The 26,605-nt window shown below is 41.6% G+C and overlaps 1 protein-coding gene across 3 annotated transcripts in view; it reads left to right on the top strand.

Annotated features, from left to right (window-relative positions):
- The window catches only part of scube3 (signal peptide, CUB domain, EGF-like 3), an 84,860-nt gene that overhangs the window by 38,556 nt on the left and 19,699 nt on the right, over nucleotides 1–26,605 (top strand). For 2 of the 3 annotated variants that reach the window (XM_080496644.1, XM_080496643.1), the window contains exons 5-7: nucleotides 11,310–11,456; nucleotides 14,446–14,562; nucleotides 19,942–19,989. In XM_080496644.1, the coding sequence (XP_080352770.1) occupies nucleotides 11,310–11,456; nucleotides 14,446–14,562; nucleotides 19,942–19,989 (312 nt within the window). The remainder of the gene's footprint in view (nucleotides 1–11,309; nucleotides 11,457–14,445; nucleotides 14,563–19,941; nucleotides 19,990–26,605) is intronic. The other variant, XM_080496645.1, reaches the window with a different exon arrangement.

Genomic DNA, 26,605 nt, shown 5'->3' with positions numbered 1-26,605 from the left:
TAGCAGAACGAGGATAAATCTCTTTTTGTTTTCCCCACACCATTTCAAATTGAACCAATCTAGTCGTTGGCAGCATTTTAAGGTATCTGTGGTATGGGAATGGCCTGCGGGGGACTGTGAGCACAGAAAACAATTAAAGGTGTAGCTTCTGGCAGACACACCTCTTGTTTATAGAGCGTTCCTGTGGGATGGAGACGTGACTGGCGAAGAAGAGCTAACCTGCTCCGAGGTGTACGCACCACATACAGGAGCTCCGTGGACATGTGTACACGCATAATGCCCTCGCTCTATATGGAGCCACAGGAGCATTTTTGATTAACGTTCTGTCTTCTGGCCAATTTCCTCAGTTGCTAAATTTACAAACCTGTGTGCAGTTTGCAATAAATCCTCTTTAGTTAGACAGATTTCGCTATAATTTTAAGAATCCACAATTTATCAAAATTAATTGCTATGAGGTTGGGTTGCCACTTGGTTGAGTTTATTATTTGACAGAGAAACATAGAGTTGGGGAGTGTGGAATGCAACAAAAGGATATTGCAGGAAGGCAGCTTTGCTGCATCGAAAATATGAACATCTATACATACAGAGAAAGGCTTAAGATTACTATTTCTAAGTTGGCTGCCATCTTCTAAAAGAAAACTTTGGATTTACTGGAAAACACTAAGCAAGGTACTGTAAGATACATGAGATTCACACATTTGAATTTACTCTCTTATGAGTGTAATAATTAAGTGCAACTCATTGCATGGCTTTTCTTATGTCAAACAGCACTTTTTAGCTCAATTAACTGTGTTTCCCATCGGAACATTCTATTTTGACCTTTTTGTGAACTCTGATGCCAAATTGACAATGGAAACTCAATGTGTGCTGACTGGATGTATTAATTCAACCAACATAACTTGTTACATAAAAACACTTTTTCCACTTTTCCAGTTTCTTTAATAATCAAGATATCGCAATGAAACTCAGGGAAGGTGTATCTCTTTACTAAAAGTAAAAGGAAGAGTCTTCTTTAGTAAAAGCCTGAGCCCACCTGAACAGATGATGTTGGAAGAAAGGCATTCATGATGCTGACTCAAGCATACAATAATCCTTCAAACATTGATCTGAGAAGTGTTTGTAACAAGGCCATATAACACTAGCTCATGCTTTAGTTTGACCCTTTGCTTTCTATATCAAACAGATTAGCTGCCACTTGGAAAGTGGAAGCTTGTTAACAACCTTGCCGCTGTTGATGCTGACTCCCTGTAAATGCACATTTTAATTTGTACTTTCGACACCTGCGAGGAGAGATATCGGGAGCTTCGCCACATTCAGTTAACTACCTTTCTTTGCTGTAACAGTGAATAACCAGACTGTCAAAACTCACAGCAGCAGCTCTTTAAAGATACTGTATATACTTTTATAATTTTTTTACATGGAGAAATTGGTTATGGACTCCTTGGAGCCAGACCTCTCAATGCATAGGCATTGGTACATTAGGTTAGCAAAAAAAAAAAGAAAGAAAAGAATTTACTGAACAAAATAAATAGATGTTAATAAATGTATTGAGTAATGTTTAAAATATTTCTATTGACTATTTGTAGCTGTACAATGCAGCAGCAGTCAGACTGTTGGTTTTGGTTTAATGGCCCTTGTGAAAGGTCTGACATTGTGTCAAGTTGCACAACCATCAACACAGATTTTAAGCCACGATCAAATGTTGCTGGTCTCTCTCATGAGATGGACAAAATCGCGTGTGCATAACCACCTTAACACTGATGCACAGTGTCGATGTTTGCCTCCATTCAACCCGACATACATCTCAAGGTTGTGGAATGAAAGCAAAAGTATTTATAATAAACCAAGGAAGGCATAGGGAGAACATGCTGTCACGGAAATGTCTCGTCGTCCAGCAGATGCAGGGGTGAAGGGCTCGGCTCAGGTCAGTGACATTCAAACTTGCAAGCCTCCAATCACAGGCTTGTTTCTCCCCCCTCCAGGCCACTGCCCCAGTGAACCAGGAGCACTGTTGCGGCGGTGACTTTGCTGACCACCGCTCTAGCAATCTGCCCCAGCGCAGTCATCCCTCACATAATTACACTTTCAGCCTGATAAAATGACATGTTTTTTTGTTTCTGTCCATCGAGGCATGTTTCTTTGACCTCCATACTTCTGTGAGCAATGGCACAAAGTAATGGACAGTCGCAGATTAACATGGGGAGCGCTCTGAGCACAGATGGGACCAAGCATCGGTTTGGATGTCAGACCTGCAGATGGTGTGGGTGCTGTGCGTTCTGGTCTTATCGCTGCAGAATTATACATACAAATTTTAGTTATTGAATGAGTCTAAACAAACAGCTTTGACTTCTTGGAAAACATACATTTCAATTTAAGTTGAATAGATACATTAAGAGATTTCCGCTGCAAGAATAATTAGTTTGCGATGCTGCTCTGTGTTGTGCTGGTGCTGTGAACTGTATATTTATTCTGCCTCTGTTCTGTATTCACAGCTTCGCGCAGCAGCATCAGATAAAATGAACAGTTGTTTACATTGTCACAAAACGCACTAGTTCAAGGAATAATTGTCCTGCTGTGTACAGATTACCGGGCTGCTTCACACTGGGCTTTGTTGTGAATGTTTTCTCTTGGTTTCTGGGGGTTTACGGTCAACATGTGCAGCATGAACCAAGTGTCTCGTCTCCTCTGCCCTCCTCGTCGCTCTCACTCTAATTTTTTTTATGAAATGAGTGCTCATGCTGGGAGTCATTAGATTGTGATGTTCCTAATTTCCCTGGATGATGAAATGAGGATCTTGGAAGTCTGGTTTATGAGAGTAGTCTGGCCTAGTGAACTGTCAATGTTTGCATTTCATAAACGCAGTGTTTTTTGAGTGAGGTGAAAAGGCAGATCATGTGTTCCAAAGCAGTTCTACAATATCGACGCTGTCAGAGGCACACAGTTGAGCACCAGTCTGATCCACCGAGCCCTCCATCCCGCCTCCTTCTCATTTGTTCTTTCTTGATAAATGTCCCCAGTTCCTGTTAGTCTTCCAGTTTAATATTAATTTTGTCTTTATTGCTTCCAGATGAGATCCATTTGGATCAAGAGATTAAAGTGGATATAAATCTACAAACTTCCGTCACCCTTTCAGATAACTGCCCTGTCATTGCTTCATTGTTTATGAAAGACTAACAGACAGAACGACCACTCATCTGCTTATTATTACTGCTCTTATTACAACAGTGTGTGTTTGAAGGAAATGGAAATGGCTTTGTCAAGTTATTGGGCAACAATTCTACAGAATTGCTGCAAATCTCATTCTGCCAGTTCACTGAAAAATTATGCACATGTGACTCAGAAAAAAAAAAAAAAAAAATCATTGAGGGAATGAAAGTTGATTCAATCTCCCAGCCGAGTCGGTTTAAATGCCCGGCTTCATCCATTCTGCCAGCCCTTCTCTTAAAGAGCAAAGCCTGGGGTGCAGTTTGCTCATGAGCTTTATTGTTCTCATTAAAAAGACATCAGCTTTCCATTTCTTCCATCAATGGGTCAGGTGTTCCCTGGGCAACTACTAGTAGCCTTTCTGTGGACGGTGCAGCGCTGGTCACTGCAGAGCCCGGCTCTACCAGTCTGTTTCCCCTGCTGGTAGCGAGGCCTTGTTAGCAGTGTGGTTGTGCCAATTAGGCAGCAGGGGTCTACCAGCCTCTCAGCTAATGACAAGGCTGCTGCTGGCTGCCTCTTATTAGACCTGCCCCTGCCCCCCTCAGCAGGAAAAACTTTGGCCAAATGAAGGCTCCATCGTCTCGCTGGCCAAAATGTAACAGTTCATTTATTCTCTCTAAACATTTCTTCCAGTCAAGAAATAATGCTTTTCAAAGGCCAGGCAGGGTGCTTAGCGGTTAAAAGGAATGCCAGTTAGGTCAAGAAAAGGTTCCACTGCTTTGCATTTGATTTATTATCTCTTTCATACAGGAGGATGACAGGGACGTATGTGTGTGAGACGGGATCCAGCACATTGGAATTCAGGAATTTCAGGCTCAGTCAACCCACACATCCATAATTTCTGTCTGTACATTTCTGAATATCCAGTCAGGCAATTACCTTTAAGTGTACACTGATGGAAGATTATGTAAGTCACGTATAGTGACTTATGTATTCAGTACCTTTGTCTGCAGTCCTGAATACATACAACACAGTTATGTGATTTGAAAGTCGGAGCATGCCCCGTGCAGAGTCCATGTGCAGCGGGGGAGAGCTGAACTCGCACAAGCTGGAAAGAAGCTGTCCTCAAGATCATATTCCCCCATCACTGCCAATCAAAATAGACACATGATGAGCAGGATTGCGAGGAAAACTGCTGGAGATCACACCGGTTTGATGATTATATTACAAAGTGTCTAAAGCTCATAGCGGAGAACATTTTGATTATTTGAGCCTCGGGGCTTTATTGTCACCTTTCTCTGCTGCAGGAATCTGCAACAGGCAGAGCAACTTCAGTCTCCAGAGTGCACAATCAGAAACAGATGAACATAAAACAACAGCATGCAGGGTTTGCACTCACAAAGAGGGCAATTGTGAACTATATGGTGTATCTTGCATCGACAGATAAGTGAAGGATGTTCTCTAATGAAATCCTACAATAGATTTTATGTCAAAATTATAAAAACCCAAACAATTAATCATTACATTAGACAAATGTAGAGCAAAACAACCTTGCTTTTAATCAGTCACCTTAATATGTGTCATTTCTTTGAACAATATAGTTTTTTTTTTCTCCAAGAAATATTTTCTCTGCCCTTGCAAACCTTTTCCATTGCTTACAACTTTTAATTAGTTTCTCTAAAGGGTTGTCGCCCCTTGTTCAGCCCGTGTCCCATTTGTGCTTGTTTTCTCGCATTCAAAACAAAATATAAAACAACATATAAACACAGTTGCACGCACAAGCACACAGCTCAATAATGTGCAATTTAATTCTGCTGGAGGCACATTCGGACATGTTGTGGTATGACATTTAAGATGCAGACTGCGGTGTGTCGCCTTCAGGACGTGTGTTTTCTGCACTGGTCAGAGTTGCAGCAGAATGAGTAATTTACCCATAAATTCCATCAAATGTAGAATAAATGGTCACATCATGTATCATTAGTTATGTATGCTTTTCATGCATGTTATTGCTCTTTATGTGCAGCCAAGCACAGTCATTGAACCCACTTTTATTGCTGCTTGTCTTTCGTATTGTAAATGGATCAGTTAACTGTTTTCTTTTGCCAACACTTCGTGTCGTTTTAGTGATGCAATGATTAACGTTTACTAAAATGAAATGCCTTATTAAACATTTTGAATTCTTGAAAATAAATTTCATAAGCTTTTATATAAGCACATGTGGTTGTCCCATTGTGCTGGAGCCTGCGTGTTTCTTGCATGTCCCTCCTGTTGGTTCTCAGTAGGCCTGCCTGCCCGCCTGTCTGTGCATTGGCCACAGAACTGTTTTTACAAGTGCAAAAGTCACTGCTCCATTGCTCTGCAGCCCAACCGTATAACCAGGCTCTTTTCCTTTTCTGGGGAAGTGGAGCAAAGGCTTCATGCTGCAGAGATGGAGACATATGGGGCACCTTATTGTGCCCTATGTCTTTCTTTCCACCCCATCCCCTGGTCTCTCTTTCTCTCTCTCACTCTATGTATCTATGTATTTCTCCCCCTCTCCCTTCCTCTAGTTTCTTACATTATTCCCCCCTCATATTCCCTCTTTGTCCAGACAGTCACAAGGCTCCATGCTCCGACTCGCTCTCCCATCCCCACCCTTTAACAAATATACATCAGTGGCTTGGGCTTTTGCAAATGTTGGCTGCCTTGCCACTGAATTCTCCATACCTCATTTGAGATGGGCATCCCTTTTCCTCGTGGGTTTGTTGAAGGCCATCTCTAAGCCGGCCAGCCCAGCATGCTGCTGCAGACTGCCAGAGTGCCAGTGGGGTTTTTCCACTAACACTTGGCTGTCATGGCTTTAACCAAAGGGCCAGACTGAACTCTGCAGAGACAGATGCCTTCTTCAGCTGCTTTTTGCTTTGATTATTCAAAAGAATGCATCGCTGTTAGAACACACTGTGTCACATAGCTTTTGTATCACCGCATTTAAGTACGTTTTTAAGTTGGTGTCCTGGATGTGCTTTGCTGTGTTGTCTGTGCTCGAGTGAGGGTGCTTGGTTCCTCTGAGACTCTTCAGCTATAGGTGACCTTGATAAAATGAGAGGAAGAGTGACGGCAGGAGTGGCAAGTCCCCAGCAGGTGCTGCACAACTGTCTATGACAGAGATGGGCAGACGTACACAAATACGTGCACCACATGCATAAATTATGCAAATACTCTTGTGTGTTAATGCCTACTCGAACTTTAATGGATGCATACACCTAGTTTCCGCAGTGCAAGACTGTGTCTACTATTGCCGTTATAAAGTAGAAGAGATTCTCTTCAGCTCATTTTCGTTTTTATCCTATATGCTTTAGTCTAAACTATGATCGGTCCAGTATAAATAGAAAGTCTTGTTTTGTTTTGGCCTGCTGGGTAACTGTACATGTCTTGTTTTTTTTTCAGTGAGTACAATAATACTAAGCTAAAGTTGTACAATAAGTCCTCTGGCAGTGAAATGTATCGGTCCAGAATCCAGAGACTCTGCTGTCTTTTCCATTCACTGCTTGTTTATGCCTTTTGCGGCTCCCCTCTGAAAAAGGGAGTGAAATGAGCAGCCTCAACAAGGCCTTTGGGATCTGCAGAAAATCAGACAAACCAAACAGTAGCACTTGGATGGATTCTCTCCGCTCTCTATAAGGCCAGAGTCAGCGGGGGAAGAGTTACTTCCTTGACCAGCTCTCTGCCCTGTTAGTCTGTCTGACCATCTGCGCCGCGGCTCAGCCCAACCCAGTCCAGTACTTTCCCATTCTCCTTTCCATGCGTTGACATTTTTATCCTCCTATTAAAACTTTTAAGGGCCCATTATCTAAGAGGAAGGAATGTTGCTTTAATAGTGTGGTGGCTCCATGTTTAGGCCCCTTCTTTTCAGTTTGTATCCACCCAACACTCGCTAGCTGCTTAATGTTCTCCAGCAAAGAGGGGACCGTCCCCCCTCTGACATGTATGACAGCGGCTCAGAGCGGACTGTGAGCCCTCTTTTCACTGCCCCAAGCACTCAGAGCAGACTATAAACCCTTGGCATGCCTTCCACTACTTCAGCCCCATTGTTTCAGTCCCCCCACTACATGGTTCTCAGGTTTAAGAGAGCTTGCAGTGCTCTGGTGAGGAACTTGTGGCCTCTTTGGATCTTTTGTTTGAGGATCACAGAAGTTGGCATCCTAGCTGGAGTTGTTAACTTTCCTTCTTTTTTTTTTTTTTGTTGCACAGTTCCTCGTGTTATGTTAAAACTCATACCCTGCTGTTGAAAGTTTATTGTTGTTTATTTTCTTGGTAGGCAGGTTTTTACCTCAGAAGGAAAGTCATACAGAGTCTGCAGCTCCTGTGTGGAGCGTGCGGTCCACCGGAATTCTTTGTGGTGAGATACAGATGTTTTACTATGTTGGGAAATGGTACGTTTTCAGTAGATTTTTTAGCAATTTATGAAAAGCTGCTCTGGGTTCTGAATAAGCAGTAGGAATTGCTCGTTTATTTGGAGCTCACAAACTGCCAAGTTTACATTGAAAGCCACTGGCTGATATACTGATTTGAGCTTTTATCAATCTCTCCCCACAGGTTTCCTTTAAGGCTGAGTTGTTCATGGGAGTTTCAGTCATTTGTAAATCTTCAGCTGTACACCCGATGGTTCTCAGTAAGGCAGCCGTTCGATGTGACCTGCAATCAGTGCCACGTCCTGCAGGCAATGCCACTGATCTCACATATTAAACTGAGGTTTCAGTAATGCAGTAATAAAACACAAATAGATTTTGCTCCTGGAGACAGAAAAAGAACTTACCATGCCAATGTTATCCCAGAGGAGCATGCTGTTATTTCTTTAGGTGTGACCATTTTATATGTAATCTTAGCAAACACATCTTACATTTCGTGCAGAGCAAATATGCACTGAAAACCTTCAAACGAGTCTCATCTTGAAATGTAACCATGTGCAATTTTTTTTTTTATTAGCACTTTGTTGGCATTTTATCATCTTGTGTTCTGGTAAACTGTTTTGGTAGTTTTGCATAATAGATGTTTGATTTTTTTTCTTCCTAATTTTTCATCTTCAGTCAGAATTGTGCCACATGTTTCTATTAAAACAAAATAACTAAAACACAAGAGACAGTGTACAGTGCTGTTTTCATGCTCCCCTTGGTGGGTGAAGCGTTCGTGTGAATGTATTTAATTGGCGTGTGGAGCAAGGGGCGGTTGATCTATCTACCTTCCAAGTTTGATAATGGATCAGACTCTGATCGGCAGTAACAACTGATGATGTAAATGTTGACGGCTTAAAATCGCATCGGTTATAATGACTCATTGTCAATAAAAAAACATGCCCTTTACAAAAGAGTGGGTTGAAAATGTATCAAGATATACTGCAAATATAGGCTATAGTATAAAGCTCATTCATGAACTTGTGAGATCTTGTTTGGCTTATTTGCTTTAAAAAAAAAATAAAACATCTGCATAAAAGTGACATACCATGGTAATACAGTGAGGTTTCCTATAAATATAATCTGGGGCTGCTAAGATAATTGGATGCTGTGGCTTTTCAGTTTTTACACATACACTATGTTTTTCCCAAAATACCAATTCGACCCTTCAACATCTATCTGTCATTACGTATAACATTCAGAGTTATTCTCCTCTGGCAGCAGCAGCAGCAGCAGTGTATAGTGTTTTGTTCAGAGGTCGCGACCTGTCCTGGGAGGATAAAGTTGTGGTTTCTTTGCAGCAGGAACACTCTCTTTTGTTTTCTTGGTTAACTGCAGTGTTTCCTTCTTGTACCACAAGTGCAGTGGTTTCGATGACGCTTGTCTGTCTCGAGCTGTGTGAAAACCCATATCCCTTCTGGTTTGTTCTCCAGCTCATATTGGACTGGCTCCCACCCAAACGTTGGACTTTATATCCTGTCCAGCTTTCTGCCTATGAAGTAGTCTGTGATGGCTTTTTATTAGTTTCTACATATAGTGTTATGTTTTATGGGTCATCGGATTGTTTTAGTGGATAATGGCATGTATGAACTTGAGGTTGTTTAAATCATTATTTCTCTTCTTCACTTTCCCATCCACCTCCATATCGAAGGATGTTTTTCTTTCGGATTCCCACCATTTAGTAATGATAAAAACTGGAGGCCTTTGGCAGAAAGTTGGAGGGAGCTACACATGGTGGATGATAGTCTAGCCTGGAGAAAAGGGCTTTTGTGTCAACACTTTTGCTTTTATTAGTCCTCGGAGAGATGGAAGGCCCAGGTTCTGGCCTCAGCCCGACATGCTATTGATGGATGGGTCTGTAGCATTTGGGTAGAGGGGCTGCATAAAAATGCAGAGTGAGTGAAGTGAGGTTTGGGATGCATAATGCAACCTTAGAAAGTAATCGTTAGTCCATAGGGAACTGGTTGGAAATTCAATCCTCTGTTAAGTTTCTTGCTGTGGCCTTGGATAGAGACACAGCCAAGAAAAAGCCTCCATGAATTCCTCATTATGCTTAAATATCCACATGACTCGCTGTGAAATTCTCAGCACTTTAAAGCCTTTGCCCTATTGATGCTCATTCATGGTCACTTCACTCAGTTCTGGCGAGCTTTCTGCTCCTTGGCCCGGTGTTTGCTCAGTGCCGAGTCTTTGTGTGACTGTTGTTGCAGTTCGCGTCGGATAAATCACTCATTCTGCAAGAATGTCAACAGCCCAGGCGAAGAAAGTCTGTGACCTTGTGACACATGTTGACAGACTTAAAGTGATGGACAGTATATAACCAGGAGGATGGAATTATGTGCCAGATTCGCATTGTCAGCTCCTTAAAGTATAAAAAAGACAGAGATTCCTGACATCAACCACATGTGGAAACACATAAAAGGGGAGGTTTTTTTGGCAAAACATATATAAAACAAGAGGGCATCATTAGGGAAGGTTATGGAGGCTGTATTTGAAGTACACAAATAAGTAATTGCGGATGGAATGATGTAAAAATCTTGTTTCTGTCAAGCTGAGATCGCTTTCCATTTGTAGCCCTGGAGGCAGGCACGTAGAATTTACTCTGTCACAACATACAGTTACTAAAACTGTTTCATGATATTTAAAGTGTATAGGAAGAGTGCACAGGATCATATGCGTTTACTAGGAGTTGACACTTTGACGCACATATGCAAATACTTCAATTCTGGCTAATTAAGAAAGTTAGACCTCCAAACGCCCTACAGTGTGACAGTGCGCTCGCTGCCTCCCTGTTCGCCAGATGAGACGGAAGAAAGAAGGAGAAGTGTTTGGTTTTTAATGAGCCAGAGGGCTGGGGTTTATCTGTGCATCTGTAGTGCGGCAGAGCTTCTCAGTGAATAAGTCAAATATGAGTCTTCTCCCTCCAAGGTGCTGGCATTGTCACACTGGGAGCAAAGCAGACGGATCGCTGCGTGCGTTTGCCTTATAATTCATGAAACAGGGGTCTCAGTCATAGAAATGTTTTGCTGTGTGCTTCTTTGCCAGGTATTTATACTCCACCGCACAGAACTGATGCATTTGTGTGTTGTGTTTTGTTCAGCTTTGAACAATTAAAAAAAATAGTCTTTTTCAGCTTTCTTTTTCAACTTTTCTTTCATTGAAGGTTTATCACAATCTCTGTGAACTGCTTCAACCTTGATGACTCATGAAAATGTGCACCCACACTCTTATTTCAGTGCAATCCCTTTTGATCTTTGTCTCTGCAGAAGGATTTTAACCAAGCAAGGTTTTTTTTTTTTTTTTTTTTCACCGTGTTCCTCCTTTCTATTCTTTATGGGGGATTACCTCAATTAAAATTACAGGTCTACGGGATCAGCTCCTGCTGGGAGTTTTATTCTTTTTGGAGGCAGCCTCCTTTTTATAGCCTGAAAAGAGCGAGCATGTTCCAACAAGTGCTGGGATCTTTGTAAAGGGGTACTGGGCATGTCAGTCACCAGCAGTAGGCATAAGAGGCACTGAGAGGTCAGAATGCGTGACAGGCATTTGAACATTTTTTAAGTCCTCTTACCATCTTTCTGATAGTTAATTTGAAGCCAAACTGCTTTAGTTTACTGAACGGTCTCTGGCTTTAAAAACACTGTGTAATCTTTCTGTGGCATTTAAAGATAAACTACTCCCCCTAATCCCTTTCTGTTGCTCTCTTTTTCTTTCCTGCTCCTGCTTTTTGCTTCACAGTGCAATCAGAAGGAACAAAGGAGGGACCCACCTGCATGGACAAGAATCACGGGTGCGCTCATATCTGCAGGGAGACGCAGAAAGGTGGCATCTCCTGTGAGTGCCGACCTGGATTCCAGCTCACCCGTAACATGAAGGACTGCAAATGTAAGTCAGCTCAACCTCAAGTATAGTCCCCCCTCTGGGACACACACACACACACACACTCACACACACACACACACACACACACACACACACACACACACACACACACACACACACACACACACACACACACACACACACACACACACACACACACACACACACACACACACACACACCCCTGCAGAAATACATCAGAGGGAAGGTTTATCGGCTCCTCCTGAAAAGGTGAGCAGGGTTGCAAACTAGACGATGATGGATCATTACACTAATTCCACAGATGCCGTCGAAGAGATCAGAAGCTGGCTACTGACATTTATGTTGCATTACCAAGCCGTGACTAATCTCCTGAATAGTCCTCGTAAAGAAAAACATGTTTATCAAATGGGGAGCGATCATTTACACAACCAGGGCAAGTGTGGAGGTTACTCGAAGGGGACGGCTCTGACGGACAGCGCACACTTCCTGTTGCTGTGCAACAGAGATCATCCTGTCAGAGCTGGGGCCAGGGCTGATGGGGGATTTGTCTGTGTTTGGATAAGGATTGGAGAAGTGTTATTCTATAGTTTTTCTGTGACAGCCCAGGAAAAGGGCAAAAGGCGCTGGGACGGTAGGGTGCAGACAGGATGGCTGTGGAAGCCTCGGTCCGATCGTGCTCTGTCATCACAGGTGTCCGAAAAGCGCAGAAGTTTAAGCTCCCCCACACCTGTGGGCTTATGAATTTATTTATACTTGAACCTGCACAAGAAATGATCATTTTCCTGATATTCCTGCAATGACATCAGTCTGTTTGTTGTGCATTCAGGAAAAAAAATGGTATTTGTTATGATGCATGAAATTACTTTTACAGCCTGCTGACTGTATCCATTTTGACTTTTAGTGAGTAGTTTCGGTTACAGTTTTGAAATGTGACCTCTTACTTCCTCTGCAGCTGCAATATAATTCTGCAGTCAGTAAGATAAAAAGATTAAGCCTGAGCAGTAACGAATTAATAAACCCAGGATAGTGGTTTATGTAATTAGCATAGATTGGACACTTGAGGTGGTGAATATGTAAATCAATGCATGCCCTTCTGTGCATTATATTACACAGATTTGCCCTTAATTTAAGCCCAGCTATACATAGCCTTTAATAACCAAGGAGATTTGCTGAACGACAGCTAAAGGTCACATACAGAGCTTTAATTGCTATAAGTTGTGCAACTCAAGGTTTGAAGCAGATAGCTTGCCTTTGTAAAAAATATGAGGCCACTTTCATTATGGCAGCGTGTTGTTTAGACTCAGGGACTGAGTTGTGTGTTTGTTTTTCACCTTGGAAAAATCTTTACTATATATACGTTTGGCTCTTTGAAACCTTCTGAATGACTGAAGTGTGAACTAAGTCCTCAGTATGTACGTCTGGAGAGCATATCGCCTTGGGAAAGAGAGCGCACAACTAAAAAAAGTGCCACTTCAAACCGCTGCAGAGCTGTGAATGCCAGGTGCTGTTGCTCGTATTAAGATAATAAAAAAAGCAAGTGAATATGATTTGATATGCAGACCTTTCATAATACAGCACATCTTAAAGTTAGCTGAGAATCGCTCAACTACCAGCTCTCTCATACTGTCACTTTTTAGTGTCTTTAGTGTACACAATGTTCACTTAAGACTTGTTTATCTTAATTCAGTCCAATACTTAAAAATGTCACTTTATTTACATCATTGGAAAAAAAACATTATCGCATGCACAAGCATAGCCGATGGTGGAAGAAACAGGGAGAAACGTCCAGGAGAACCAGAATAGCAGGTGGAGCCCGTCTGCCTTGACCAGTTGGTGTCAGGAGATAGAAAAATATGAAAGAACAGGACAGAGAACCAAAAAATCTAAATAATGAAGGCTGATGGGACATGCACCACAGATGAGGAATTTTCACCCACTCAGCCTGTAGGAGAATAAAGAGAGAGTTAATATACAGGGGCGAAATATGAATAAACGGCAGTGACATATGAATGCATGGGAAAATAGAGGACATTTGTTATTCTAATGATATTTAGCTTTTACTACACACATTTGAATACAGATACCTGTGTTTCCACTACTTACATTTTCACACGGGCGTGTTACTTATTTCAACCTCTCAAGCTTTCATTTCAGTGCAACAATGAAAGAATTCAAAGCAGATGGATGTAACTAACAGTGAATCATCCAGAGGCTAGAAAAGGTGACGACAATAACATTGGTTAGTCTACATCAGGAGTGGTGCACGTGTACACCACCTAAACAAAAAGGTTCAACAGTGTTGATTTTGTACTTCAGGTTATTTAAGTATCATTTTATTCTTTCACATAAGTAGGGAAGCTGAATTGTTATTTACATTTCTAAGTGGTTTTTTTTAAGTATGTGCACTTCTACTTAAGTGAATATTGTGAGTCTTTTTGGCATCTCTGTTTATAGCAGCCAACCTAAGAGATATTCCAGATTGACCTGACACTGATTCCTTCCCCTTGACAAATAGAAAAGCTTGAAGCTTAAAAGTTGAGATGATAATAGTCTAAGATGGAAATTCAAGTCCCCGAGACCAGAGTCTGATTAAATTGGATTGAAACATAAAATGTGAATGTGCAAAAATGTGTATGAGTGCTTCAGCCTCTTTTTTTTCCCCCAAGATAAATTATGTTGCTGTGTGTTTATACCGTGAAGCTTGTATTAAAATTATAGTGTAAAATAAACTTGTTTTACTTGATTTGATCTTAACTCCTAGTAAGTAAACATTATGTTTGTAACTCTATGACTGAAAAAGTGCATTTGGAAAATCTGGTTAGAATAAATGTTCCATTATATATTAAGCTAGACAGTTTGATTCTATGGTAAGGCGTTAACCAGATACATGTTGGTTGTTCACTCACTTCATTTACATTCTTGTCTCGACACTGACCTTCTTGGGGGGGGGGGGGTAGAAAAAGGATTTTCCTGCAAGCACTGTTTGTGTTAACCGTGTACCCTTTGATAGTGACGTGTAACTACGGCAACGGGGGCTGCCAGCACATCTGTGAGGAGACGGACCACGGCCCCAAGTGTTCGTGCCACATGAAGTTCGTCCTGCACAGCGATGGAAAGACTTGTGTAGGTGAGTCGTCTCACATCAATACGACTGCCAGAAGCAAGAAATAATAGGTTTTCGATGAGAAAATGTAGAAGTGCGCTTCATTAGCTTAGCGCCCAACATCCCGACAGCTAATTTTAATTAATGTCTGAAATGAGGTTTATGTGATAAAGTGCACGGCGAGAAACGGGCGACGTTACAGTAACTGTATCCTTAAGCCTTTCTTCTCATGAACTGTGACATACAAGGACAAAAGGCTACCACTCACTGTGCTTACCTCTCTGCTACTGCTGCTCCAGTAACCTCTCAGCCCCTTGCATCTGCTTTGGCTTCTCCTCTTCCTCCTCCTCCTCCTCCTCCTCCTCCTCCTCCTCCTCCTCCTCCTCCTCCTCCTTCTCTTCCTCCTCCTTCTCTTTCTCCTCCACCTCCTCCCCCTCTTTACTGGACACTGTGCCTTTACCTCTGCTTTTCCTCAGTCATGTCAGACACACACCTTCTATTAGTCCTTGGGTCATTTCCTCCACTGCTTCCCATTGGGGATTAACTCACACACCTGACCTAACCTTCCACTCGCATTTATCAGTGTTTGCCTCAGTTGACTTAAGTTGAGTGAAAAATCATTCAGCTGCGCAGGCATATTGAACCGTTCTGAAGGGCAGTTTTAAGTCAGATGGGTTGTGCGAGTGCAGAGGAATCCAATTGGAGGGCTTGATAGATGTTAAGCCATGCAGAAATGCAAAGATTTTTCATCAAGACTTTAAAAGACAATTCAGTTGATGTGTCATCTCTGCTTTGCATTAACAGCCCAAATCCATTCTAAACCAATTAAGCCTGTACTTCGTGACCTTTGTAATGGAAGCCTAAGTCGACTAAGACTTTTTTTTTTTTCACGAGGTTAAGCCCAGTAAAGGACGGTGCGCCTGCAGAGCGGACTGGTGAGGTGGTTGCTCGGTTTCAGTGGCTGTTAAGTTTGAGAGCTCGGTTTGGGTAGCGGCTGATTAGCTCAGTGTTTCTGGATCCTCTTTATGACCGCAGGCCTGATGAGAGCCAGGCCCATGTCAAGGTCTGGTCACCCAGCCTGCCATTAATGCCGCTACCCCCTCGACCAGAAGGATACCACAGAGTTCACCGCAGCCAAATTATATGTCTTTGCCAGCCTCAGTCAAGACGGAGTGAATGTACGTTCAACGTGCCAGATTACAAAGCAGTCGGCCAGTTAAAGTCTTTGATTTCCCCCACAGAGTATGAGGTTACAGCAGCATAGGTGAAGCTTCTCTGAGGTTGACATGGGGGCGCCCCATCTCTCAGACTGCAAATTAGTTAATAAAACCTCAATAAAACAAAGGCTCTGCCAAATGAACCACAGACCAAGGAGTGAGTGACAAGAGGTTCAATAAAACCATAGCCACATGAGAACAAACTCAGAGAAACCTCTTCTATAAGAGAAAATAGCTAAAAAATAATATAGATGCTGAAGCTGCTGTTTATATATGGAACAGTTAAAAAGCCGAAAAGGGGTGCACTGCTATTTCAGTCTGGGGTTCCAGGTTTAATATAATCATCTCTCTGCATAAAACAAAAAAACAACACTTCACTCTGTTTTGAAGAAAAAAATTCATGTTTATGTATTTCTGTGCAGAAAAGAAACAAAGAAATCACGTTTTAAAAGTCACAATTGTAACAAAATGGGCCTGCTGCGTCTGTTGTATTTTTACACGCGTCTGCATGACACATAGCGATAATTAATGTTCAGCCGACGCATTCGGAAATAGTAAATCATCTATAGAGTGTCGAGGGTATCCATAGAAACAGGACAAAGTGAAAATGCAATCTGTTTAGCTCCGCTATCGATTGGAATCGTTTATGATTCATTCAGTCTCTCTATACCCCATCCAAAAACAACACGACACTTGATTACAAAACAGCTCTTGCCTTGTCAGGGGCTTTGTTCTTCGGTGGGTGGGCTCCTTCAGTATGCTGTACCTTCACTCTTCAGTCCAAATTGCCGGGTGTTTCGTATGCATTCTGCCACATTTTCATTCATTCTGTGTGCATTTTTCCAAACCCAGACTGGTTGTGCATTATGTGCCATATACTTTTCAGTTTGAAAGTGTTTCTCCTTCATCCTTCCTGACTCGCCTTGCCGTTACTTTGCCGACTGGAGGGGGGGGGGTGTATTTGTGGTAGGAAGGCTTGCATGGGTGGCACAACATCGACTGTCATATTCTCACAAATGCATACTCTTATTGGGAGCATTTCTGACTGAAACTATCCTAAAAAAAAAAAAAGTCAGGTCTGTTTGTGGGTCTGTGTGTCTAGTAAGTTGAGATATGAGGAAAAGAGCAACCATCATGTGGAAGCATTCATGCTGTTAGCACAGCAAATCATAAACATTCACAAATAGTAGGCAGATGCAGACATGCTCAGGAGTTCAATCATCTGAAGAGTTGGCCACAGTGCACGCGTACAACACACACACACACACACACGCACGCACGCACGCACGCACGCACGCACGCACGCACGCACACAGAGTGAGAGATGCATTTTCTAATACAAACCGAAAGCTACACAAACAACCACACGAACACACAGTACATCGTGTATCCTGCATGCATGCATCACATGCATGTAAACACATGGAGTCTGCAGGCATATGCCCATGACATAAACATGTTGCTCTCTTTTCGGGTGGTCTGTGCATTCATGCTGGTGTAGTCAGATGCATCTCACAGTGCCCTGTCCTCCAACTGCTGAGAATCATGGTTTCTGGATGCTGCACGTCAGGACTGGGACATATTGGTGGAGCTGTGGCAGTCCTTCTGAACTGTGCATGCTCTGTGGTGTTACTGTTTGACCTGCTGCATCTTCATCTGCTTCTTCATCTGGTGCCTCTAAAGAGCCGACTGTGGATGCTATAATAACCCGTCAAAAGAGTATATACTTTGATTACACTTTTTTTTCTTTTAATTTTGAAATTACTATTTTTAAGCTGCGTTAAAATGTGAAACAACTGATTGGAATTTCAAATGGTGATTTTTCTACCTCATCCATGTAGCCAATCCTTAAGTCTCACTTTATCGGGGGCACATGTAAATGTAAAGGTCTGCGTACTGTGGGTCTGCAGCTGAGTGTGAAAAGCTAAATATTCACTCAGAGGTGGGATTCGCTTTGCAGCTTTTGCTTGTACAATTAGTCGAGTTAAAAGCCTTCAATTAACAGCCATAATTTGACATAAATTATACAGCAGCTGAAAACAGCACAACGCTAATGCTTTCTCAAATACTTTCTGAGTGACAGCACATAATTTATACGGTTGAGCCACTGTCAGCGTTGAGAGACTTGACTAACGACATCAATTCTGAAATGATCTGACCATAAATAGACTCCATAAAGTGCAGAAACAAATCTGGCTGTCCCTGACTTTCAGCTCGCAGCACTAACCACCACTTGCTTCGTCTGTCAAGGTTCGCAGTGCTCATACTAACTAGCAAAAGCCTCCTCTCACACGCAAACAACAAAACCACCCTTTGTCTGCGCTGTGCGGAATATTTGCATGACTGCATGTTGCAAGGTAACACTTTTGCCTTGAGATGTCACCCTTTTCAGTTTAGAACAAGACCTGTCATTATCACTTTGTTGTCAGTATTTGGAAAGTAATTACTGCTGTTTGTTCAGTTGTTCACCACTGAGACGTCGTCTTTTCTTTTGCAACAGCATAATGTCATTCTGTCATGTCATTATCACCTCCTGCAAGCATAAATGATCCTTAATGATTTGTTAAAGGCAGGAGAAATAATACCTTATCAACAAAGCTTTCCACCTTATTCCCTGTCCACTGATGCCTTTCATGAATTGACGTTGTTTACTCCCATAAACTGCCGTCTGAAAAAAGTTGGTTGAGCTTTTTTGGGGGGGAAAAGTGTGCGAAAACAACTCGTCACACTATAAATGAGATAATGTGATCATACCTTAGCTTTCTGTTACTGAACATGAAGCGGACGACCTGAAGAAGTGGCTTCAGATAAAATTAAAATGTCTCTACGGTCGTGCTGGGTTTATTTTTTAAGTCTTTTGAGATCAAGGACAAGTTGTGCTGTTTGTGGCGTCACCAACACTGGAGCTTAACGACGACAGTGTGTCAAACATAAAAGGAAAATGAAACTTGTTCGTTCTCTTCAGAGACATATCCAGTACAAGTAGCTTGTTTAATGTGTCCTTTCTGATGTACCTGCTTTTAGAGTCTAAAATTTAGACGCTAAAGATTGTGAAACTCTGTTTCTTAGAATAGAGATTTTCCAGAACAGTGTCTCACTGGTCAATGCAATTCCTGTGGAAACTAGTGTGGCATTGATGCTTCTGATGTTCATGATTCGATTATTTCATTTATTCGCTGCTGCAGAGTCAAAGCTGAATGCTTGGTATGTTTTTAAGTCATGTCAAGTGGGGCTAGTGTCAATGAACTGCTCTCGTGTTTGTCGTTTGAATTCTTTCCGATCAGAAGGCCATATTGTCTTGTGTGTTGGTCGTCTTGGTATTTATATGCACCAAGAAATCCCATAATATTTCGCATACAACCACATGTCAAATTCAGGCAGTTGAAAACAATGGGATTTACATGGACACTGATTGGAACATTAAAAGGGTGTCATGACCTCCTCACATCTGATCAGAATTTCAATTAAATTCGAGGATGATGTAATCAGACGGATGTTAATATGCCATCAGGATTCAGTTGCATTCATTATGGTCCGTGTAACCTCAGAGTTTTGGGTCACCGTACCTCTCGAAACCTCTGCTGTTTTTGCTAAAGACAAGTTGCACGTGGGTGAGATGTTAGAAATGTTGATGGGCACACAAGCTCATAGCACACTGTGTTAAAACAAACATAGTCAAGAGAAAAACCTTAATTTTTCAGCTTGTCATCAGGATTTGGATTTTAATTCATAATAAGGTTTTAACATGATCACTTTAATGGGAACTTTGTTTTTGCAGTCGATCATGAAATAATTCCCCAAATGGTCAGTGAATGGCAGTTGTCATGTTAACAGATCTAGTCCCTGATATTCCACGGTCACTTCTTTCGGTCGCCTCTTACAGAAGTTAAATATGGGCACATTATACATTGCATGCCAAGTTTATGGCTGTACTCATCATGGCATACTGCATTTTGAGAATCGACATGAACTGTCGCAGAAAGGCTGAGAATAAGGTGGACATCGACTAAAACACAAGAAACTAGTTCTTCTCTGCTTTCACACTCGAATACTGTGTGGTTCAAGTGTACGGAGAACTAAAGTGGTGTTTTTGCAATGTGTGCGTGCGTGGTGTGTGTGTGTGTGTGTGTGTGTGTGTGTGTGTGTGTGTGTGTTTGTGTTTGTGTGTGTTTGTGTGTGCATGTAGGAGAGAGGAGTGTCCAGTCCCAGGCAGCCCCACAGCTGTTCCCTAATGGTAAATATGTGTTCTTCTGACTCCTCTCTCTGGGGGTCTGTGGGTGTGTGTGGGGGGGGAATAGAGGAAGCTAACCTAGCAGGCACTGATCTGGCCCTTCCCCTCCCCACAGGGGCATCGTCCTTCTTGACCCTCGACCTCTGACTCCCCCACCACCTTCCTCTTCCTTCTCTGAATGCCCTCTCAATAACAACCACTGCCCATGTCAAACCACACCTTTTGAAAACACAGCTGCAAACAGGGAGCCTCTGACTAGTGGTATGAGCATTACATAGCCAGATAGAGACACTACAGTTTATACCACATCATAAAACTGGGGGTTTAGGCTTGTATATGTTTCAATCATTTATACAACAGGATCATTTTCACTTGTTTTGTCTCACTTGGATGCAATGTTCATCACTTCCTGGACTGTTTGCAAACACTTTTGTTTACAGAATTGGGAACCTCTCCTAATCTTCAGTTTGAAAAAAAAACCTCAATCTTTGATTCAAGCAATATGTTGAGAAACATTTGGGATGGTTCATTTCCACCTGTGCAATTTGCATGCAGATTGTTTTCCCGGAATGGTCCCATTCCCCTCCTAATCTTTACTTTTTATAAAGACTCAGGCTTCCTCAAATATTATTTTTGTACCCAAATGATTTCACTCTCAACGTACCCAGCAGTTGTGTATTTAGTTTGATGGGACTCTGTTAACACATTGCGGCCATCTGCCACAGCCATTTTGGACCATGTTATAAATTGAAACTGGGACTATATCAAAATATTTAATAATTTCTACATACATATGAATACATCTTAAAATTTGATATTAATTCTTAGCTTAATTACACATAAAGGGAGGTAATTAAAGCTTTTTTGTTGTTCTTTAGAAGCTTTCTTTCAAAATTATAAATAATTTTACCATATGGATCATGAAAATAGAGATTGCTAAAATATTTTGCACCATTAGATTTTTTTTTTTTTCATTTTTTTTTTTTAAACTTGAGGCCATGATTATCACAAAAAAAGTTTGACGCTTGGAAAAGTAAGAGTTATGAGTATAGAAATAGCAATATAAGGCCATTTTCATTGACATTCATATTTGAGATGCAGCTGTACAGAGTTTAAACGATGTACACATTTTTACTCACACTTTGCTTCCCATTTGGGGTTGTTTGTGACTACACCTATAGTTAGATGCAATATAGTCCTTTCTTGAACGAGGATGCACTGGCACAAGGGCTCCAAGGCTTCGCCCGGGAGTCTCAAACATCACCGGTTTGCCTGTGATGGCTTTCGGGAGGCCGACCAAAGACTTCATTATTTGTGTTTTGATATGATTGAAATGAGTGAAATTAAGCTTGCGCCGTTTCAAACACTCGGCTGCGGTGTTCCCGGACTCGTCGTCACGGCCTATTAACTCTGTTTAGGGAGCCAGTAATGTGCACGTGATTTATACAAAAGATGAAACGCAGGGTCCCCCCTTTTTTTTTTTTCTCTCTCACGCGTGTCCAGCAAATGCTGAATATAATCAACTGAAGCGGTTTCTTCTCCCGTTTTGTGGCCAGACGGCATTTTGTTTCACGATGGAGCACGTGAAGGGAAATGAGAGAAGCGGTATTGAAACTCCGATTATATCACTAATGCGATCCAGCAAAAAAGTTCAGGAGTTGTGTTTTAATAGAAATGGCAAAGATACCAGGAAAAATAAGCTCATAAATCTGTGAAGACGTATCAAACCTTGATACATCAAAGAGATTTACGATTTAATTATACCATGTGTGGGGAGGCTTGATCTCAGAGGAGTAGCCAATTTAAGGTAAGAAGTCGAACAATGCTGTTTTAAGTTGGGAGTCGTTACTACTGTATGTACATGCACACCGCATTCCCTCATACTACAATATTACAGTGTGACCTATTTCAAGAATTTGTGTCCTAGTTTGTTTTTTCTTTTCTTTTTTTCTTCTTCTCAGAAATAGCAATAAAAGGAGCAGGAGATATAGTTTGCATATTTTTCTTCTGCTTTTCTGTGCTACTGTACCGAACCTAAAGCAGCCTCACGGCCGTACCTGGAGGAAATTTTATGAGCCCATAATATAGCTTTTTTTATTGTGTGGCATACACTATGAGGAGGACACTCACCTCAGAGATTTAGTTTGGTTTTAATCAAATAAGTGCTGCTCTTTTTGAGTGAATTTACTCTGGTTGCATATTTGCTGTTTGGTCAAGAAAATCCAAACATCCATCCGTCATCTTCTGTGAGTGCTTGATCCAGTCGCTGGTTGTGGGGGGTTGGAGAGTATCCTGACCAACGCCGGGTGGGAAGCAGGGTATTCAGTGGACAGGTCTCCATTGGAGAGTTAAACACCATCATCCACATTACTGTGGGAAATTTATAGTCACCACTTGACCGAGAAAGCATAAAGAAGAACATGCAGACTCACCTGCCAGTAGGTTCAAACGAGGAACATTCATAAAGGGAAGTACAAATACCTCATTATTATTTCATTTCACCAGTACTTTTTTTACTCTCCCCCAGTGTAGTGAAGATTTAATGATTTAATTCGTATTGCACAAGGGGCTAAACTGTTGAACTCTAAGTAAAACGGAGTCGTCACAAGATTAATTCTAAACTCATGCTCCAGCTGCACACCGGCTCAAACCAGGTGGTAAAGTTTGGTTGAATTCCAGATTTCCTGTCATTTCCAAATAGAGGCTTTAATCTTTATTAGCAACTTCATCGTCACTTCATGGCGTTTATTGACTGGTGTCAGTTAGAGTTCAGGGTTAAAACTATATTAAATCCCACAACGAACCAACCAACACTGCCGTGACCTTTATTATAGTTTTGCATTGAATTTAATAGGTACTACATTAAATCAATACACTGACTTTTAATAAAACATGAAGCTTTAATGACATTTGAATTACCTTTACCATTATTTGTTGTTTTAACTTGGTTTTTTCCTGTCGTCTGAAAAATCCCTCCCTCTCATCGTACGCTGAGTAATTCAACTCATTCAAACTTATGTGTCGACGGTTGAGAGAATTGGACTAAACCGGAATGACTTCATATAAACTGCAGTACTTTGCTATATTTTAGGGAACCTGGGTAGCTCAAATATGCTCTCTATCACATAGAATTACAAAAAAAAAGGAAAGGGCTTATTTAGTAGACAGAGCAAAGGGGGGAAAAGGAGCAGAGTAATTGTTTCAAAAACGTTACGTTTTTACGATGTGGGTTAAAGAAAACATCCCATAAATCTCACGGAGGCGCAAGCCAACCACTTCCTGCTTCATGCCTTACTCTTCACTTTTGTGTTCAGACTCCCCAGATAAATCAGTTCCTTTATCCATCTCTCCAACAATGTGGAAGGAAACATATATTTTCAAGATCACAGCAGGTCAAGTATCAATGGTAGAAGCACCGCACCAGTGTGCTGCCAAAATCCAAACATCCATCAGACGTCGTTTAAACCCTTTTATCTGACTGATGACCCCAGCTGGTTATGATACACACTTCAGGCACCAGTTAACCTTGTACGCATATTTTTTGGGCTGTGGGAAGGAAACCACTATGCAGGAAGAACATGCAAACTTTACACAGAAAGGCTAGCAAATCTGAACTCAAATCTGTTTAAAAGATTCTTTTGCATTTTTTTTTTTTTTTTTGACACGGGGCATCGATTACCTTCGTAAAACTGTCAGTCTTGTTCCTTTTTTGTGGGTAAATTCACTTCTTGATGTGTTTGGATCGTGGCCCACCTAAATGGCTGATGACAAGAGGCTTGTCAACAGTCCTGATGTAAATCTAGAAGTGCCGCAGCTTGAAATCCTGTGGCTTCTGCCAAAAGATGATGTACACCGTCTGACCCTGTCTGTATGAAACCTACACGGTAAAGTCTCAGCATTAGACCAAACACCCGGCGTGTCATATTAGAGAGCATTTGCAAAAAAAGTCGGCCCGCGATTACAGTAATTGCGTGTCCCAACGCGGTGCACTGCACAGGAGGTGGCTGGTGTTCATCCAAAACACACAAACCCACACACATACCAGGGCATGCATCTCCACTCTTTCTTCACAAAAACCATAATGTCAAAAATGTTTCTTTGCTCTCTTAACACATGATCATTACCGTTCGGTGAGATGGCTGTCTGACTAAGCGTTTTGGAGGCATGTCCCAACATTGCCTTATCAGCTCCTCTGCCAACCGTCTCTGCTCACACTTTGCAATTATGTGAACCCGCAGTGCTTCAGTCTCCAGTCTGGTTTGGTATGAGGTATCGTGCTCCCTTGTGATCGTTTTAGCTAGACAGAATACGGGAAACACCTGACCGAAGAAGCTCTGGCGTTAATGTTGATTCATTGGCTTTGAAGTCAATAAAAAGGCATTTTTATCCTGTCATTAAAATAGTGACGATTATGGAGCCTGAATATTGTCTACAAAGGTTTCACAGTAATATTTATGAAAAGTTTGCAATTATTCTGATTTGTGATTATTGTGAAGGTACTACATCTGAGAAAAATAGTGGAGCTACTAAACTAATTAATTTAAAGGAAGGTTACCAGCTATTGAACGAATGACTTTGGCTTGTTTAAATATGTGCATGTTGCCATATTCAGGGGTTGTGAGGTTAATAACATCAGTCCCAGCACAGCGAGACGTTTCCATTGTTTTCAACATTACAAAAGGTCGAACAGGTGTATATTTTACAAACGTACATATCCCAAGATTCATAGCACTAAGCAAACGATCTTCTTTGCTTATGCACCATTCTTAACTGGCATCAGAGCCACAGGACAGGAAAACCCGTTCGAGTGCCAGCCTCGGCTTTCAACTCAAATTACAGTTAAAATGAATGAAACATAAACTTACAGTTATGTGATATTACTTGTGCTGAGTGAAACATCTCCAGCAAGGGTGTAACCAAAAACACAAAGCACGACAATTCCCTTCTCCCCCGTGGTACGGTACTGACGCTACGGTTACCTAGCAACCAGCGTGAGGCCGGGAATGCCTCATAAATCATCTCGTCTTGTTGGCTTTACCCTGCAAATTACCCAGCCCGTAAAGGACTTGTCCTCCAAAGACGACCAAGGCCGCAGCGTTCAATGGACTCAGCCCCTGGACACTGCAGCTCTATAACCTTGTTTACTCGTAAATAACACTTTTTTTTTCTTTTTTTTTAACAATCATTTAGTTACCGGTCAAACAGTTATACAGTCTTACATGAGGAAGCGTTGAGTTTCTAACCCTAACCCACTTTCTTTAAAACACACATGACACTTTAAACCTGGTGAATTCAAACAGGTTGCAATTTTTGAGTGTTTGGATAATATTCATTGGAGATGAAATGTAATTAATTAAGACTGGCGACCATGAGATCAGGAAGCAGTGAGCGATTGTGCGACGCCACCTTTTTCGAAGGAAGGAAACGGTGAAATCCTGACTGGTTGAAGTATTATATTGTGAAAGGTCCACAAAGGTCACACCTTATTGAAAAGCTTTAATTTGAAATAAAATGTATAAAACCTACAGAAACATCAGTAATATAAATAATTTCAAATAGTCTAGTGTAACACCATGTACCGGCATTTAATTCTGTAACATCCATCATATCTTTGATGCCACTTCATCTTGTTCGGGGTCTCAGGGTGCCGGAGCCAATCCCAGCTCTCTCTAAGAAGATGTGCAACCGAAAGCAAAGTCACAGATGGACAAACCCAGCCTTTATAACAGTATATAGCATATTATTTCTTGTAGTTCAAAGTTAGTGACCTTTGTCGTGACGATTTCATTTCTGAACAAAGCTCGCTGAGTATATACAAACACTGTGTTTACATGTTTTGCTTTAAGTCAGAGTGTCCTCTGGCCTCATTGAAAGCACCTTTATTGTTTTGATATAGGCGATATTCCAAGGTTTTAATGATTGCTGCTGTTGGCTGTCGAGGATCACATGGTTCGTCAAAGAGTGTTTCATTATGTATTTAAAAAAAAATAAACGAGAGAGAGGAAAAAAATACAGCTGCAATCCCAATTTAATGTCATGTGCGAGTGGCCATCTTCTTGCCAGTGTGAAGTTGTGGACTGTGCCAGCTGTGCTGGCTCCTTTTCAGAGGAGCTGCCAGACAGTTTCCTACAGCCCATTAGAGAGATGTGATGAGCTGTGTAGATGACCACTCGCCTCGCGGCAGTTTAAAGCCGCTGTTTCACAAAAATTGTTTTGTTTGTTTTGCTCTCAAGTACGTGGAGCTTTTTTGGGGTGTGTGGTTGGGGGGATTTTTATAAAGCTGGTAACTAGTGAGGCCCACCTGGTCTCTGAATTGAGGCCAAATGTCTCCAGATTTCACCATTGCTTAAAATGGAAAAGTCTGTGAAATTTGTCACTGTCTCAGAATCAGACCTCAGCCATCCCGTCTTGACTGACTACCTGCCTCTTTCAAATCGGTGTAGCCAACACAAGGGCCAGGGAGCTGAAATTGCTTTTTTTTTTTTCCCCCCCAACTTCAAAATGCCTTGAAGGTTTTGTAAAAACTAGGGAAAAGTGTTTTGTTCGCATTTGTCTGGAAGTGAAAACTACTTTGATAATAGAGAAGAGACAGATGCCTGAAGTAGTTATAAGGACTTTT

The sequence above is a fragment of the Blennius ocellaris genome (genome assembly GCF_963422515.1).
Source record: "Blennius ocellaris genome assembly, chromosome: 5".
In the NCBI taxonomy this organism is placed as follows: domain Eukaryota; kingdom Metazoa; phylum Chordata; class Actinopteri; order Blenniiformes; family Blenniidae; genus Blennius; species Blennius ocellaris.
This window is presented reverse-complemented; position numbering and strand designations above follow the sequence as displayed.